We start from the raw sequence: 19,471 nt of genomic DNA, 5'->3' as shown, positions 1-19,471 counted from the left end.
ATGGTTTTGTTTTTCGAATTAGTTTTGTTCTGTCAATGTAGTACATTAACGCTCTTTTGATGTCTAATGTATGTAGTGCTCTTTCAGCTACAGAGTCTGGCTGTGGGAAGAACACTGGTAATTCTACTGTTTGATTTAAGTGGAACGGTGATATGACTTTTGGTAAAAATTTAGGATTTGTCCGTAGAACTACTTTATGCTTGTGTATTTGAATAAATGGTTCTTGTATGGTAAATGCTTGAATCTCACTTACTCTTCTTAAAGATGTGATGGCAATTAAAAATGCAACTTTCCATGTTAAGTATTGCATTTCACAAGAGTGCATGGGCTCAAAAGGTGGACCCATGAGTCGTGTTAAGACAATGTTGAGGTTCCATGAAGGAACTGGTGGTGTTCTTGGTGGTATAATTCTCTTTAGACCTTCCATAAATGCTTTTATGACTGGTATCCTAAATAGAGAAGTTGAGTGCGTAATTTGCAGGTAAGCTGAAATTGCTGTAAGATGTATCTTAATGGAAGAAAAAGCTAGCTTTGACTTTTGCAAATGTAGTAAGTATCCTACGATGTCTTTGGCAGATGCGTGTAAGGGTTGAATTTGATTATTATGGCAGTAATAAACAAATCTTTTCCACTTATTTGCATAGCAATGTCTAGTGGTAGGTTTCCTAGCTTGTTTTATGACCTCCATACATTCATGTGTAAGGTCTAAGTGTCCGAACTCTAGGACTTCAGGAGCCAGATTGCTAGATTCAGCGATGCTGGATTTGGGTGTCTAATCTGTTGTTTGTGTTGCGTTAACAGATCTGGTATGTTTGGTAGTTTGACATGAGGCACTACTGAGAGGTCTAGTAGTGTTGTGTACCAAGGTTGTCTTGCCCATGTTGGCGCTATTAGTATGAGTTTGAGTTTGTTTTGACTCAACTTGTTTCCTAGATATGGAAGGAGTGAGAGAGGGGGAAAAGCGTAAGCAAATAACCCTGACCAACTCATCCATAACGCATTGCCCTGAGACTGATCTTGTGGGTACCTGGATGCGAAGTTTTGGCATTTTGCGTTTTCCTTTGTTGCAAATAGATCTATTTGTGGTGTTCCCCAACTCTGGAAGTAAGTATTCAGTATTTGGGGGTGAATCTCCCATTCGTGGATCTGTTGGTGATCCCGAGAGAGATTGTCTGCTAACTGATTCTGAATTCCTGGAATAAATTGTGCTATTAGGCGAATGTGGTTGTGAATCGCCCAATGCCATATTCTCTGTGCCAGGAGACACAACTGTGTTGAGTGTGTCCCTCCCTGTTTGTTTAGGTAATACATCGTTGTCATGTTGTCTGTTTTGACAAGAATGTGTTTGTGGCTTATTATGGGTTGAAATGCTTTCAGCGCTAGAAATACTGCCAATAGTTCTAAGTGATTTATGTGAAACAGTTTTTGGTGAGTGTCCCATTGTCCTTGGATGCTGTATTGATTGAGGTGTGCTCCCCAACCTATCATGGAGGCATCTGTCGTTATTACATATTGTGGCACTGGGTCTTGGAAAGGCCGCCCTTTGTTTAAATTTATACTGTTCCACCATTGAAGCGAGGTGTATGTATGGCGGTCTACCAACACCAGATCTAGAAGTTGACCCTGTGCCTGTGACCACTGTGATGCTAGGCACTGTTGTAGGGGCCGCATGTGCAACCTTGCGTTTGGGACAATGGCTATGCATGAGGACATCATGCCTAGGAGTTTCATCACCATTTTGACTTGTATTTTTTGTTTTGGATACATGGCCTGTATTACATTGTGAAATGCCTGAACCCTTTGTGGACTTGGAGTGGCAATCCCTTTTGCTGTGTTGATGGTCGCCCCTAAGTATTGCTGTGTTTGACACGGCAGAAGGTGTGACTTTGTGTAGTTGATTGAGAAACCTAGTTTGTGGAGGGTTTCTATGACATACTTTGTGTGTTGTGAACACTTTTCTAGCGTGTTGGTTTTGATTAACCAATCGTCTAGGTACGGGAACACATGTATTTGCTGCCTTCTGATATGTGCAGCTACGACTGCCAGACACTTTGTAAAAACTCTTGGCGCAGTTGTTATTCCGAATGGCAACACCTTGAATTGGTAATGTATCCCTTGGAATACAAACCTTAAGTACTTTCTGTGTGAAGGATGTATCGGTATATGGAAATATGCATCCTTTAGGTCTAGTGTTGTCATGTAGTCTTGTTGTTTGAGTAGTGGGATTACGTCTTGTAATGTCACCATGTGAAAGTGATCTGATTTGATGTAGGTATTTAATGTTCGGAGATCTAATATAGGTCTCAGACTCTTGTCTTTTTTGGGTATGAGAAAGTACAGAAAGTAAACTCCTGTTCCTTTCTGGTGTTTTGGTACTAATTCTATTGCTTCTTTTAGTAGCACTGCCTGAACTTCTAGTCCTAGAAGATCTATATGTTGTTTTGACATATTGTGTGTTTTCGGTGGGACGTTTGGAGGGAATTTGAGAAATTCTATGCAATAACCATGCTGGATAATTGCCAGTACCCAAGTGTCTGTTGTTATCGTCTCCCAATGTTTGTAAAATTGGCTTAGTCTCCCCCCCACAGGTGTTATGTGTTGGGGATGTGTGACTTGGAAGTCACTGTTTGTTTTGAGGGGTTTTGGAGCTTTGGAACTTCCCTCAATTTTTGGGGAATTGTCCCCCTCTATATTGCCCCCAAAAACTTCCCCGCTGATATTGGCTTTGATAAGTGGGCCTTGCTTGTGAGGTTGTGGCCTCTGTAGGTTGACCTCGAAACCCTCCCCTAAATTGTGTTTTGTGAAATGTGCCTCTGCTTTGTGGGGAGTAGAGTGCGCCCATGGCTTTTGCGGTATCAGTATCTTTTTTGAGTTTTTCAATAGCAGTGTCGACTTCCGGCCCAAACAACTGCTGTTCATTAAAGGGCATATTCAGCACGGCTTGTTGTATTTCCGGCTTGAATCCTGACGTACGCAACCATGCGTGTCTCCTTATCGTTATTGCAGTATTTACTGTCCTTGCAGCCGTATCTGCTGCGTCCATTGATGACCGTATCTGATTATTGGAGATACTTTGTCCTTCTTCTACCACTTGTTGTGCCCTTTTCTGGAACTCTTTGGGTAAGTGTTCTATGAAATGCTGCATTTCGTCCCAATGAGCTCTATCGTATCTTGCCAAAAGTGCTTGTGAATTGGCAATACGCCATTGGTTTGCTGCTTGTGCTGCAACTCTTTTACCCGCAGCATCGAATTTGCGACTCTCCTTGTCTGGAGGTGGTGCCTCTCCCGAGGTATGAGAGTTTGCTCTCTTGCAAGCTGCCCCAACAACCACAGAATCTGGTGTTAATTGCTGCGTAATATAAACAGGGTCTGTTGGTGGTGGCCTGTACTTCTTCTCCACCCTTGGAGTTATGGCTCTGCCTTTTACAGGATCCTGAAATATTTTTTTGGAATGTTTTAGCATTCCTGGGAGCATAGGTAAGCTTTGGTATTGGCTATGAGTGGAGGAGAGTGTATTCAACAAAAAGTCATCCTCAATTGGTTCTGAATGCAAGGTGACGTTATGAAACGCAGCTGCCCTTGAGACCACCTGCGTGTAGGATGTACTGTCTTCAGGTGGCGACGGCCTCGCAAGGTAACAGTCTGGGCTGTTATCTGATACAGGAGCATCATAAAGGTCCCATGCATCAGGATCATCTTGACTCATTGCAGTATGAGTCGGGGATTGCATCAGTGGTGGAGTGGCTACCGGTGATGTGTGCATTGATGGTGGTGGAGATGGTGGTGGAGTTGTTTGTCTTGCCACCTTTGCCTGTGGCTGCTTGTCCTTTTCTTGAAAGGCAAGTCTTCTTTTCATCCTAATTGGGGGAAGAGTGCTTATCTTCCCTGTGTCTTTTTGAATGTAGAGCCTTCTTTGAGTGTAGTCTGGCTCAACAGATTCAAGTTCCTCTCCGAACTTATGTCCTTGCATCTGGGAGGACAATCCCTGTTCCGCTGTGTAGGAACCTGTTTTCGGTTCCGAGGCCTGATGTTTCAGAATCGAAATCTTTTTGGTCTAATTTTTGGGCTCCGAGGAAACCTTCTTTATTTTCGGCATCATGGTGTCTCGGTGCTGAACCATTTCGGTGCCACTGTCTCGGTGCCTAATCTGCTCGGAGCCGCTGTCTCTGGCCTGAGATTGTTGTGTGGCGGTATCTCGACCGGAGTTGGATGACTTCGCCACATGCATGCCCTTTTTCGGTGCCGATGATCGGTCACCTATTTTTCGGGTTAAGCCATGGCCTGTTGGCGGTGGCGTCCCCTGGGTTTTTGTTGTCTTCTCGTGAGTTTTATGTTTCGACATCTTACTCACGGTTTTCGGCGTTTCTTCCGGATCGAGCTCGTCCGAGTCCGATTCCTGGATGGAGAAGGTTTCTTCTTCCTCCTCGAAATGCCCTTGTCCTGTCGGCGCCGACGCCATCTGCAGACTTCTCGCTCTTCGGTCTCTTAATGTCTTCCTTGACCGAAACGCTCTACAGGCTTCACAGGTATCCTCCTTGTGCTCTGGAGACAGACACAAGTTACAGACCAGATGCTGATCTGTATATGGATACTTGTTATGACATTTTGGGCAGAAGCGGAATGGGGTCTGTTCCATCAGCCTTGAAGAGACACGTAGCCGGGCCAACCAGGCCCCGACGGGGGAATCGAAAAAACTCCGAAGGGCCACCGGAGCTCTTCAAAAGTCGGTGTCGATCTGTTGTAACTAACCCGATACCGAACGCAAACAATACCGATGAATTTTCCGAGATTCTAACTAACTTTCCGACCCGAAACACAGAGCGAAAAGGAACACGTCCGAACCCGATGGCGGAAAAAAAACAATCTAAGATGGAGTCGACGCCCATGCACAATGGAGCCAAAATGGGAGGAGTCCCTCGATCTCGTGACTCGAAAAGACTTCTTCGAAGAAAAACAACTTGTAACACTCTGAGCCCAACACCAGATGGCGGGATGTGCACAGCATGTGTATCTGCAGCTACACATGCCATCGAACATATATATGTATGTGTATGTATGTGTATATGTTGTTTCTGTGCTTGGCATGTTCGTGGATCATTGCATGGCTCCTGGTTTTTGGGTTGTTATACTAGATATCTATGAATTCCTGCTCTCATCTTATCACACTCATCTACTCATCACTCTTATATCATGTCTCTATCAAACTATCCTCCATTCTCACTCTGACTCATCCCTTCTACCACTTTCATCTCCTAAATATCTCTGCCTAAGCTCTTCCCTCCACCTCCACATCTAACTCACCAAACCTCACTCTACCTCTGTGACCTCCCACACAACCCTATTAAATTCTCCTGCATTCATCTCACCCTGCTACTATGCTCTCCCTAACCCTTCCACATACTCTTCCCCCTCCGCCCCCCTTTATTCATCCCAAGCCTTTGGGTTGAGTAAATGAAGGATATACTCCCAATTAACACTTCTGGATTTCTTTCCTCCTCCACCCCTCCATTACTCCAGTCAATCTAACTAACAAACTCTCATATCCGCGGCTCAAATTAACTCATAATAATACTAAAACTGTACTCATTATTAAACTATACTAATCCATCACTAATTCTTGTTGGGTTCTGGAGTAGCGTGCTACTCATCGAAAAGCGCTTCGACGCCTCATCAGGGGTAGTAAGCGCTATATAAATACGATTACAATACAATACAATATGTTTTCAGTAGTTGGCCTGTGCACTTGAGGACTGCTAAACACCAGAAAAGGCATGACGTATGCATGCCTTTCACTAATAAAATCAAGTGACTTTTAAAAGGGAAGCCCACAAACCAACCAAACTGAGTGGCGTGGTAACAAGCCTGTAGAGAGAACAACTGGGACAGAGCGCTTTGTACGCTCGACCCTAAAAAGCACAATTATTTCAAAAATACCTTAAATCACTCCTTGGCAGTAGCATATATTTCTGTGGTATTTTTTACAGTGCTAACCTAGCCAGCAAGCAGCAAGGCGCTGTACAGAGTCAAAGGCAAGCGTAAAATCAACAAATGATAGGTGAAGTAGCGGTTTTGTGAATTGTTACTGGATTGTTGATAACCTTGCTAAATCTGAGCAGTGCTGGGGAGGTCCTGATGGATAGAGGGCATTATTCCAGACCCTAGGTTCATAGAAGGAACAGGTCTTCTGCTTTGCTATTTTTATTTTATTTTTTACACTTCGTAGTCTGCAGTCTTATCGTGCCCTGGCTGCTGATGTGCTGAGAACCACTTTGCAATGGTGAGCTGGTTTTGAAGACGGGGTGGACTAGCAAATGGAACCAGTGGGTTTCATCAGGATGTGAGAAATGTGACCATATTTCTTCAGGCCTTGGATGAGATGTACTGTGATGTGTGGGATGTCCTTTACAGGTTCCAGTGTGGAGTCTGGAAGGCCATGAAGCAGGGTGTTTCCACCATCCAGAGGGAAAAGTAAGAGGGTTTTAACAGCAGTTCTGAAATCACTTTCTGGAAGAAACAGTTTCACTTATTTTGGAAAAGCAAATTGGTTTCAGGCTGTGTTTTTTTTTGGCAATGTGTTCCTAAAGGGTTAAGAAGTTGATGTTCTGGGCAAATCGAAACGATCTGGCATTCTGTGAAGACTGGATACACATCTATCAAGGTTTATATCATTGAGCCAGGTTCGTACTTGGCAAATAACAGGAATTCTGTTTGGTTCAAGCTTCAAAATGGTGCTGGACAGCCAGGACTGGATGATGTTCAGGCAGTATTGGAGGTGTTGGTTGGTAAGAAGAGGAGACTTCTGTAGACCTGTGTATCATCTGCACACTGGTAAATCTATAAGCAGAGCCCACCACGTGGCTCTAAGTACAGGTTAAAGATGAGTGGAAACAGTACATAAATATGGGTGGGGGGTCTTTATCAAGGTGACAGATATTTTGGGACCTGAAGGTGCACATGTGAAGAAACTGGTGTTGGTTGAAATTAGAGGAGGAGAACTAGTGAAGGGACTTACTGGTGAATCTCATTCAAGACTCCAGGGTGAGATGATCAGCTCTGTCCAAGGCAAGTGAGAAGTCCAGCAATACTGGGAAGCAGGGGTCATCTTCATTGTGGTGAGTAGGGTATAATCTATGATGTCTCTTTGCTGCAGGAAGATTTGAAGCCACACAGATGGTTAGCATTAATGTGATTTTGGAGTTTTTCAAAAGATCTTACCAATAAATGGGAAGTTAGTTATGGGCCATTTGTTGGCGAGGTCAACATGGTCTCTATAAGAGTGGGAGGATCTGTACTTAGTTGAGAGCTTTTGGGAAGAGGCCTTGAGTTAGGGAGGAACTGACAATGATAAGTGCCAGTGAGACAGTGTACCCTGAAAGAGCTTTGATGAAGGGTGAGTGTAAGCCATCTTCATTAAACAGTGGCACCGAGGGAGTTGATTAGGTCAGCGAGATCTGCAAAAGATAGGGCTCTGACAGATGACCAATGCAGGATTCTACAGGAATGGGCAGATGTATGCGATGAAGCCGTCTTGGTGTTGTTGGATCTTCTGGCCTTTTTTTTATTTTATTTTTTTCTTTTGCTGAAGAATAGGTTGATGACATTGCACGTTTCTGTGGCGTGTGAAGCAGGTGGGTCCTTCAGGGGGTTAATGCTGTACTTATTTTTCTTGAAAAGAGTTCTGCTTCCGTCAGTGGCTTCATTGACAGTTTAAGCGTAGTCATTTGCTTTGGCTGATGATCATGAGCAGTCTATGTGTTGCATGGGGTAACTTCAGTATCACGAAGCCACCAGGAGTTTCATTTTTCCCCATTATTTTTCCTGAATGTAGATTTTTCATTAGTTGTCAGCAAGGTATTCAGAGTACCAGGGTACTGACATTTTTCGCTGGCACTTGCTTGTTTTAACTGGGCATAGATGTTCACATATTTTTTAAACTAAGTGTTGAGGATCTTTATAAGGGTGTTGCATCAGATCTGGAGTTAATAGGGTGAGAGAGGATTAAAAAAATTCCGGTATTTAAGGAGAAGTCTTTGAAGGATCTGAAGACCTGTCTCTTGGGTTGATCTTGGTTTGTTGGTAGGAGGCTGAGCAGGGAGACTGGGGATGGCTAAATGGTCTATCAAGTCCAGGTGAATCAGGAATTTGTACTGGATTGCTGGGATGTTAAGAACAGAAGGTCGAGGTATGCGGCTAGGAATGTGTTGGTTGTGTGACATGCTGTACACGTTTAGTCTGTTTTTGAGATTGAGTAGGGTGTCACTTGTTTATTTTGGACTTGTATTTTCTGGGAGGCTGAAATCACTCAGGAGTGTGATGTGTGCTTGGTGGATGGACAAGGTGGTGACAAGATCTTTTAATTCATTAAAGTCATCCTTGTTCTTTCTAGGAGGCCTGTAGATGAGGTGGAAGGTGGTCAGAGTTGCATAGAGTAGGAAATATTATACAAGCAGCTCCAAAGAGTGTTACTTGCATGCCTATGGTGTAGTACACCAAGAGGAATTATGGATAACAGCGAAGCGTCCTCCCTTTTTATGTCCATGACCACATAATGCATGCTGCATCCTGTAGTTAGGTCGCCATCTAAGATGTGTCATGATGTGGAGGTGAACCATGTCTCTGTGATGGAGAGCTTCAAGCTTGGGAAATGTGGCTAGATCTGCAATGTCTGACTTGTGGAATACTGCAGAATGAGTGTAAATAAGCATAAGCTGGAATATGTTCTGTAGCATGAGGATATGTGGAAGTTAAGGAGATGTATGTGAGATGAGTTTAGGACTACGTTTTGAATAAAAGCTGCGTGAATGCTTGGGTAATTTAGGCACAGGTGTATTTGGGTGGATTAAGGATATAGGGTGGGGCACATTATTATATTTTACCATTTAAGTTTCAGTCCAACAGACACTCTGGACCCTTCCTGGCCCAAACAGGCAGTACACCTGTCCGGGTCAGCGGTTTGTTGGGGAGGCCATGAAGAGTTAGGTGAAGCACAAATAAGGCAGGAAGTAATCTACCTACCTGTGCTGATAGATAATGAATGACAAAACACAGTGATGTCATATCCTGTTCCGAGAGATAATAGAAAATAAAGTTCTCTTGTCTAACCTATTTTTTTTTTTAAAGATGGTTTTGGCAGGGAAACAAGTGATGTCAGAAGGCTAAATCATAAAAAAAACTTTTTTGCTAAATAAAATGAAGGAACATTTCACATCCAGATGGTAAGAACATTGACAATCTAGCAATTAAAACAGCATGAGGGCACTTATGCAGCGATCGGAATAAGATGCTGCACAGGGCTAGGCTCTCCGGCATCTTGCCAACATTGTGTGGCCATTACTGCTGACTAGGACTCACTGACTGACTGACCACATCATGACTCTCAGAGTGTCAAAGCGATGAGGAGGTGAAGGAATTAGGCTAGTTTTCTTGGCTTAGCAAAAAGGATGTGGTGTGGCTCATGAGTGAGCTTGAACTACTATTTAATGGATCACTTCCAACGTGACCCTTCTTTGCCTGAAGGAACATGACTCTAGCTTCTGTCTGGAAAGATCCTGTTGCAATGACCTACTGGAGGGGCTTTTTAAAAGGTTTATGTTCTTACTGAGCAGTATATTAAATGCATTCCTAGATGTAAAGCAGTACAAAATCCTGCCCGCAGGCATGCAGCATGTCACTAGAGCTCAGGTCCGATTGTTCCACATACTTGCTCCTCTTTTCCTTGAATGAGGACAATAACAGAACGAGGTCTACAAATCCATGGTAAATCCGGAGTAATCTAGATTTATAACTCATTTGTCTACCAGACAAAGTCTTTGTGGCCAGAAATAATTACATGAATGACTCTTTTGATATTATTTGCTCTTTCAAAAACACCTGGCTCTGTACAGTGGAATATATGTTGCATATGTTACTGAAGATGAGATCTGGCTAGGAGGTTGTGGCAAAGTTTACACTTCTATGCCTGTCTCCCATGACTGGTTTGTGCGGGGTTTTCTCTCCCCAACCAACATACTGTCAAGAAGGCCAAGAGGAGGCCGGTTTCCTCCCCTGCTCTTAACATTGCTCTTCAGCTGCAGGTAATACTGGAGTAAGTGGGATCCTTTGATAAAATTATTAAGATTGAGAGATGGTAGCAAAAAGTGAACATATGTTTTTGCAGCTGACATTCTAATATAAATCACAAATCGCCAGTTTATAACATTTAGGGCCCGATTTAGAGTTTGGGTTACAGGTTACTCAGTCACAAACGTACAACTCCCATAGGATATTATGGGATCGTAATACGGCGGACAGGATATCCGTCACATTTGTAACGGAGTAACCCCATCCGCCAAACTCTAAATCAGGCCCTTTGTATCTAATGTGTGTTTTGGGATATCAGACTCATTCCAGATCTTGTATCAATTGGGCCAAATCTACCATGTTTCAACTCCAGCAGTGGTCTGTTGGAGATTTTACCAAGTATCATTTGTGAATCTGTAATGAGTCTGGCACCATCTTACACACAAGAGAATTTAGAGATTACAAAGGAATGAGACTGCTTAACAGGTTTGAAGACAAAAGGCACATTAGTAAGGCCCTCTACACTTCTCTGTAGATCAACATGGTTTAAAATGATTTGCTTTCCAGAGTATCTGTACATTCTTTAAACCAGACCATACTGTGAGCCGCAGAATACCTTAGAAGCATTGACTGGGTGCCTAGCACTGAGTACAGTATGGGCTGCAAGATTTTGCTGATCACCTTGAATAGGACTGTTTACAAGGGACTCAACCTACTGAAAATCACTCTTGCTGATGATCAATGAATGGGCCCACACATTGAGGAGTAACAGCTGCTTCACCTTGACAAGTGTAGATGGGAGATCCTGCCAGGTGCCGCTCATTTGGTAATGGGGGTCTGTTAGATTGCTGCATCCTTGATTGGGTGAAAGGACAAACTGACAAGAGAGAAAGACCCCTACAAGTGTGAGTTTTTGGAGGAACTTCCAACCTGAAATTCTTGACAACTGAGGACTCTGGTGGACAGGGATAAAATGAAGATGTTCACACACTGAATTCCACATGTAAAAAGGGGAACAATTCTGCTGGATTAGGCTCCGACATCTACAAAAGCTGTATTGTATCGACTGACTTGAGTTGCAGAATCAAAGTTAGATGTCAAACTTACTAGCTAATAAACGTATTGCACTAATGTGCAAAATATAGAAAACCTTAAATTCAATAGTTACACAAACACGAATGGGAACCTGGCCACACTACATGTAGACATGGACACGAAGGAGGTGCATATATGCCCTTGAAATATCCATTCAATTCTGTGTTAAGCTAATATAGATTATGATCCTCCTCAGAAAGACAATACCTGAATGCGGATGATTACTGCTATCCCTCCAAATGTTTTGGATGCAATGCAGAGGGGGCGGGGGACTTTTGTAGACCATCTGAACAGGTGTAAAGTTCAAATAGAGCTCCTAGCCATACTGAGTGAGGAAGTATACTTTACTCCCCATTTGGCGTTAAGTGGGGGGGGGAGGGGGGGACCAAGATTTCTGGAGACATAAATTAACTTTAAACAATTTGGGACTAATGTGGGAGCAGCATACCACTGGACAATGGAGGAAAAAAAGTCACCAGACACTTAAAAATGGTGGTAGGACAGTGACTGGTTAATTTCACTTAAAATGCAGTGTTAGAGTGTTGTTGCTGTTTAACTAATTCTTCATAAAGTGGTCTCCCTAGCAAGCTTACCTGGATCAGAGGCAAGTCTACCACAAGACAACACGTACCCTTTTTGTCAGATTTTAGAAAAATGACTGAGGTGCATGGATGACAAATGCACTTCCTATTTACTGCCCTAATCCCATTGTGTTGTTGTGCCTATTATTCACCTGAAAGCACAGAGTCTCTTCTTGATTTTGAGGCTTCGGCCTCCCTTGTGTTGTTCTGAGTTACTGCAAAGAAAATCATTTACAAAAAATGACTTAGCAGCTACTTATTTCAGAGGTCCTCGCTGTCTACTGTGTAACACAGATTCAAACACATACACTAGGAACTTGAAGAAAGGGATAAACAGCTGAAGAGTAGGCCAGCCAAATCCATGTTTCCAGTTTGAATCCTCTGCAGTATAGTATCACACTGCTATATCTAATTTGGGATAGAAAGTAAGGTGGGGGATAAAGGACTAGTTTACAGAAGCAAGAATCATCTGGTAATGGATGGGAGGGATGCATTCTTGGAACCCAGCATCATTCAAAGGGAAAGGGGGTAAATGATTCAATGCTGCAACCAGATAGAGGTAAACAAATCATTGCTGGAACCAAGCATCAAAGGTTGGGTGGGTTACTTTAACTCTGCATCTTAACACCAAATAACTCAAAGAGAAATTGTTGTGAAAAAGACTGATTACTGGAACCCAGGATTCCTCAAACAGAAATGAAAGTAAAGGATTGCTTCCTGTAATTTAGCATAATTCACACGGAAATGAAACTGTCAAGGGTCGTATAAGCCAGCGCCACTCACAAGGAAAGGGAGGAAAAAGACTGGTTTCCAGTATCAAGAATCAAAGGACAAATTATAAACTTCATATACATCAATAAAAAAGAGAAGAGATAAAGGGTTTATTCTGATCAGTCAATTCACAATGGAAGCACTGGACCCTGAAAACTACCATGGAAGGAGGCAGGGTCAAGAGGAGGAGATTGAAACTACTGGGGGGTTTAAGCAGCATCAGGAGGGTCACAAACATTTTATGCTTCACAAAAAATGCAAAGATTCACGAATCCCTGTAATAGTTTTGAATGCACTTATTTGGTAACATTCTTACAATGCCTTCTGTTCTTTGTTGCTTAGGTAGAGTAAAGGTAAACAAACCAAAAATAGGCTATGGAGACAAACAAAGCTATTCAAGGTGATCTATTTCAGCATACAATAATTCCGTCACTGGTTTTCCACCACCAAAATTTGCAGCTAAAAAAATGACAATCAGAAGAACAATTAAATAGTTTTCTTGCATGAACATAGAACACCCATCTTCAACTCACCAGCTGCATTGCTTTTATAGCAGTCATAGATCTCCTTCACTCTCCTGTATCGGAATGCAAGTTTCCTCATCCAATCCACTCCTCCTGGAACTCCGGCGGTGCACCCATGGCTACTGGTGCTCCCTGTGCCACTGAACTCATCAGTAGAAAAATTGTAGTTGCTAAAAGAAAAACACTTCATCAGTTAGTCTCAATTCACCGGGGGCTATCAAAGACGACTGACAAAAAGTTAATCTCTTTTCCCTCGTTGGTTACAACAAGTGTGTCTAGTGATGGCTCTGATGGGGCCTGGTAATACTTAATTGTCGATAAAGCACTAACAACAAACAACATATCTCAATGATCTCTTCCATTAAGGTTGAAGAACATTATTTCGTAGACATAAGAAATCCAAATAGGCCTGCCCAATGGCTAAGACTGATTTTCTGAATAGTAAAATTTGAGACTAAACTAGACCAATTCTCTGATCTGTCTGTCACAGGTAAAACCTTTCCGATTTCATTCTGAAGTAACGGATCAAGCAATCCAGCCGTATCTTTTTAGGAGGGAAGTAGTCCTCGTTTTAACTCACTGCTCAAAAGTGAAACTAAGGGAAGGTCTCAAGGTAGTACTCCGGAAATGACTCCTCTTTCAATGTTATCGATGATTTAAACTAGCTATCCACAAAAACTGGAGATCTAGCCACAATACTGCAGGATCTGGCAGGCCTAGTTCAATTGGCAGGTAAGAAATTGAAAACATATTGGATTTCCTTTCTGAGATCCTCATCTTCCCTAGGTAGGCTCCACTGGGTGTGTGTTCTCCTATTTTACCCAAACTGGCTGAAGGACTTTAAACTAAGATCTTTAAAATGTCATTTATTGATTTCTAATCCATAACAGAAAGCAAAGCGTCCATAAGGTGACGGTTGGCAAATCCCTGCAAAGTTATATGAAGGTGCTAGCACAGTGAGAAGAAAACTAATCTTTCATGCATTGCCGGACCAGTCAGAGCCACCATCCGTTAATCATCAGTCAGAATAGCCAGTAGATATGCTTGTAGAAGTCGCCCAATAGCACTAGGTGCGTATGCTGGGAAAGTCAGCAGTACAAAAGCCTCAGGCATATCATTATAATAAAAATGATCTCACAACTATGATTTACGTATCCCCTGAACCAAGTTACTGGAATCTTCCACTTGGCAAGAAGCAGGGCCGTGGCTACATACCTCTCTATTTAACTTAAGGATATCAGCAAAAAAACGAGCAGGTCCATGAAGGAGACCCCTCCAATATATTTCCTACCACCTCTCGGGCAGTGTGTTTAAAACCTTCTACAGAATTCTGCAGTCGGGATACACAATCAGGCCACAGGGTGATTAAAAACTATATACACCTTTCTGTGATACTACGGCAGCAATGCTTGACAGCCTGCAACGCTGCTGCATGGCGCTGGGTGGCAGCCCTGTGCGGTATGCAAACAAACTAATCATCATAGGCAAAGGAAACAAGCATTTGCAATGCAACGGGTCTCGTGTTTGCTCATGTTAGAGCTGATCGCGCTGTAAACTCCTAACCCGACTTTTCATCTATCGGCAAAAGTGCTTTTATGTACGTAACCCGAAAAAGTTAAATTAACTGTGTAAAGCGCTAGACTTCTGCCAAGCAAAATCGCGCTAGGAAAATAGAGAAAAAGTAGTCCACGATCCGACAGAAAACAGCGAGCCTTGCATGTTTTCTGTACTTGATCGCTGCGCTCGAGGAGGGCTAACCACCGGAAAAGGCATGACGTCTGCATGCCTTCCACTAATTAAAGCAAGCAGATTTTACTAGGCAAGCCCACGAACCAATGAAACACTGACGTGACGTCGACAGGGCTCCGAGCCCTTTTCTAGTAACTAAAGCGTCTCGCTGCGATACGCATGTGCGAGCGCATGCAACGCAGACTCGACCCTAAAAAGCAGGCAATCCGGGTATGTAATTCATCCAGTTTATTCCTGATGACCAGCTTCAGCAATCTTCCCATTCATCAGATCAAGGTGCACCACAACCGTGAAAAACAGTTATAAAACCAATTCACAGTAACAATTTTTTTTTTTTTTTTAACTATGGTACAATTTCACTCCTAGCACATACAAATACATCTGTAACAATACAATATTAATATGACTGAAGGTTAGTATTGACATGTTATTTAACAATTCTAATTTGGGAAAGAGAAGTGTTAAATATAATAAAAACTTCATAACCACCATGAACTCCTAGAGTCAAGGCGCACTGATTTCCACCCATATTTCAAAACTAACAAAGCTAAAGTGGTCTTTACACCAGACCTTATAAGTGTGTCTCATTTAATACAACATGAGCGTCAGCCATATAAAGATGGATAGCATTTTCAATATGTTCTATTCAAATATTTTAGGTGAACGAGTTTGCCTTTAATATTTAGAGAAATATATTTAGTTTGCTGATAGCAAAAGACCCACAGTGCTTCGCTATTACACATCTCAGGTCATGCTGAATCATGACTTCCCATTTTACACATAAATGTCTGACCGCCCCAGAGCAAGAATTTGACTATGGTACTTAATTTATCAAAACAAAGCTCTGGTTAGTGTTACAGCGACATTTGTTGATTTAAAAATACATTTGAATTATTACTTTTTTTTTTTTTTTTTTTTTTACAATTAAGGTCCAAAAATTCCCTTTAACAAACTGAAATGCATTCTAAACCAGGTAAAACAGGGTTGAAGTTTCCTTCTATTCCCACAACTGCTAATCAGTTCAGCACAGAAGTGATTTTGTTTGAGAATGTAATAATTACATGAAGTGGACAAACTGCTAAAGAAGAGTAAATATGGGTAAATTCAATTTGTGATCGAATACGCCAGACTCAAAGAAACCCTTTGAAATTAGTAAAACTTCAATAAAGCTATTGGAGATGGGTGGGTGTTTCGTTTTACAAGGCAAGTCAGAATTCTACACAAAGATCCAGCGTCAACTCCCAAATCACCCCTACAATTTACCATCACAGTCTGATCCAACAAAAAGACATTAAACTGCAGAATCCTATCACTGGCATTGGCTCATTTGAAGGCTCAAAAAGAGAATGAGAACAGTACTACACCAAAGTTGAAAAACCCTTCCTACGGTTCATAGAACCCCAACTGTCACTAGTTGCCAATATGCACTTGAACCCCCATCTAAATAAGTCAGTTTCTTCATGCCACTGAATAAATCCTTCATGAAGGACAGCCTGATGACAATCCATAAATTCTGAGGTTTTCAACTTGATGCATCATATAAACGGCTTGTGACATTAGATATTGAAAGCTTCTAAAGCAATATACCAAGATGCATGAGTTTTCTATAATCTGTTTTGGAAAATAAGACACCCCACAATGGGTTACGTTCCCCTTTACTGTAGACTGTGCAAGGGCTGCCTAGCAAAATGTTCCTCTTCAGACATTTTTTTTAAACAAATAAAAACTATTGCTTTGGGTGCTACTTGTGTCAAATATAGCTAGCAATTATGTAGCACAATTCAAAGATATAACAATTTCCCGTGGTCTAGGAATAACTTACCTTATGGGCCAATCCCAACTTATACCTTCCAAGAGAACATTATTTTAGAGAGGATAACAGTCTTTTGAAAACGTTAATGCGGAGCTAACTCAGACAATTGGTACAATCAAATGTAACTACCATGTTAGAATGATCAGTAAGATATAAATAGTCGGATTCTAGACTGCTTTCAGGAGGAGGTTAGGTTCTAGAACTTCTCATTTTTAAAAGACTTGTTAATTTATGTGCTCATTTAACGAAAATCTGTTTTGAGCCAGTTACGAACCTGGGCAGAATGATTAGGAATAAAATCACTAAAGGGACACTTTAAATGTTGCCATTGTAAGGCTGTGAAACCACTGCTAATTTGAAACCGTTTGTTGCTAATGCCAAGCATTCTACTCTATGCTTACACTTCTTGCAGTAACACTAATTTATTTCATACAACGTCTGAGTGGCTTGCAATATGTTGTAAAACTACTTTAGCAGTCTGCTGCTGCTTCTTTCACTATCAATCAAGAATTTGCTGCGGTATGCTTAAAATTCAGCGGGTGGAACTCTATAAATCAAAAAATCTACAAGAAGAAAGGAAGGTTTTGTTTATGATGAACAACGTTTAGTTTTATAAAAGAGGTGTGAATGAGGAAATGTCTCTGATTTGAATATGGATACTCAACACTTTAAAATGTGGTCTTAATGCTGGGGTAGAATTATTTTCTTTGGGTAAGTTATAATAATCGGACAACTAGTGGAAGTCACAGATATGCAAACTGTAATGTCTTTAATCAGGTGACAGTAGATATTTATACCATCTGTTTGTAATGTATAGCTAAATTGAAGACATACACCTTTGGGCCTCTATGCACTATCTCTTGACGTGGTCTTGACGTCCTCTAAAGTGGTTATTATCTATCTGAATTGCACTGAGAGTGTACTATGCCCATCAGGCTGGCATAGATGCAAAAGACGTGTTAGAACAGTGTGATTTACAACTATTAATGTCAATGGAATGTGTACTGTATGGTGAACGGATGTGTTCCCTTGCCCCGAGTGCCATATGAAACCGGTATTCTGACTTGGTTTGGCCCGGAAGCCACACTAATCTGACGTGAGCACAGAGGACTAGGCCTGTCCATGATAATGGAAGGTCAAGAAACTGTTCTGTGACCTGGAGAGGGTACCAATTGTGGCCTCATTGCCAGCATTGAGTTTATATACATGCCTTGGTTTAGTCACAAAGCAGTGGCGGCAGATTACCAGGCTATGGACATTTTTAGTTATGACAATAGCTTTTTTCTGTGTCAGAACAGTGTAGTCTAATGACATTTGTTTTTAGTTTCGCTTTGGGGTGAACTCCAAACCCTATGTTTACATTCTGTGTGCATGTCAAGTGTGTGTATGTGCCGTGGATGTGTAGCACAACTGGAAGTAGGATTTTGTGTGGTGAGCATCTGGGTACTAGAACTGGACAGATGCATTTTGGATAGTTCCTGATTAACCAAGGCACAAGGTAGATGGGGGACATAGCTTTCAAGTCAGTGGAAGTGTATTGCTTGCGGTCTTGAGATTGAAGAGCGGAGACCCAGTTGCTGACGTTTGGGAGGATGGACGTAGGGCTACAGTTAGAAATTCAATGAAGACCTTGTTAGCAGAAGGCTGCTTCACAGATCTTCTTGACTACTGGCAGTTGGCATTTGGTAGATGGCAGGGAAGAGAGGTGGGACAGCAGTTTCTATTGACCAAGGCAAATAATTTTCTAATTAAGGCTGATGAAAGCCAGGTGCAGAGACCTGTAGAGATCTCACATTTCATTGTGCCCTTGGTTTAGGTACTTCTGCTTGGAGCCAGTACAAAAAGATCGGAGAGTTTGGCTTTTAAGGGTCGGTGTCTTGAGCCCATTCAATAATATTCACCACCTTGGTTGTCAATTCAAATGTGTTTAGCTGCCGCTATTCAATCTCCACAATAGAGGTTAATGGTGTTTCAGACACAGGACCCCGACCCTGCAGCAGAACCACAAGGTCTCCTGAAGCATAGACCTGAGGTTCTAACCTTCCAGCCACCTCCAGAGGACCAGAGCCTCCTAGTACTGGGTCTAGGAACACATTCTGACCAGTTTGTTGCAATCCCACATGGTGGAAATGCTATCTGTGAAGACCTCCATCAGCCTCTGAAGCTCCAAAAGACTGAAGTGGTGCTGGGTCTTCACCACAGGCCACTTATCTCCACATCCTCTAGGTGACCCTACCAACCCAGCAGTCACAACTGAGCTCTTGAGGGGGGTGGAGCGGCCTGTTGTGGTTAGGACTGTAATCAAACAGGCCCCACACTGCAGATCCTTAGCAGTGTCACTTAAGACCTGAATGGAGTTTAAGAGGTAACCCAGATGCTAAGCACTCTGGGGCTTAGTTTGATTGCACAGCTCACAAGTGTTGCATAGTGGTCTGGATGAAGTGATTGCATGAGGCCAAGACGACACAGTGCAACCCTCTCCGAGATGCAGGACGTATCCCAAAACATTGGATAATACCCTGAATGCCTTGGAATTGCAGTGGAGGAAAGCTGTTGTGCACCACACTGTCCAGAATTGCCCCAATGAATGGAAGTCTATGTGGGCTCACAAGTGGACTTAAGCTTGTTGTTAGGAGCTTCGCTGTCTCGCGTTGGATGTCAAAAGTTTAGCAGTCAGTCATTGTTATGCCCTTAATTGTGTTTGACCACTGGCTTTGTGTTTCACCACTGTGCATATTAGTTGTTCAATGTTCACCAGTAGCACATTACATGTTGTATTCAGTTTAGCTGCCTATTGGCTTTAACGAGGCATTAGACATTACATTCTTTATTCAGTTTAGCTGCCTATTGGCTTTATCGTGGCATTAGACATTACATTT

The 19,471-nt window shown here is 42.2% G+C and overlaps 1 protein-coding gene across 7 annotated transcripts in view; it reads right to left on the bottom strand.

Annotated features, from left to right (window-relative positions):
• The window catches only part of EYA3 (EYA transcriptional coactivator and phosphatase 3), a 900,226-nt gene that overhangs the window by 126,824 nt on the left and 753,931 nt on the right, over nt 1-19,471 (bottom strand). For all 7 annotated transcript variants that reach the window (XM_069225116.1, XM_069225117.1, XM_069225118.1 and 4 more), the window contains one exon: nt 13,040-13,200. In XM_069225116.1, the coding sequence (XP_069081217.1) occupies nt 13,040-13,200 (161 nt within the window). The remainder of the gene's footprint in view (nt 1-13,039; nt 13,201-19,471) is intronic.

The sequence above is a fragment of the Pleurodeles waltl genome, chromosome 3_1, assembly GCF_031143425.1.
Source record: "Pleurodeles waltl isolate 20211129_DDA chromosome 3_1, aPleWal1.hap1.20221129, whole genome shotgun sequence".
Taxonomy (NCBI): Eukaryota; Metazoa; Chordata; class Amphibia; order Caudata; family Salamandridae; genus Pleurodeles; species Pleurodeles waltl.
This window is presented reverse-complemented; position numbering and strand designations above follow the sequence as displayed.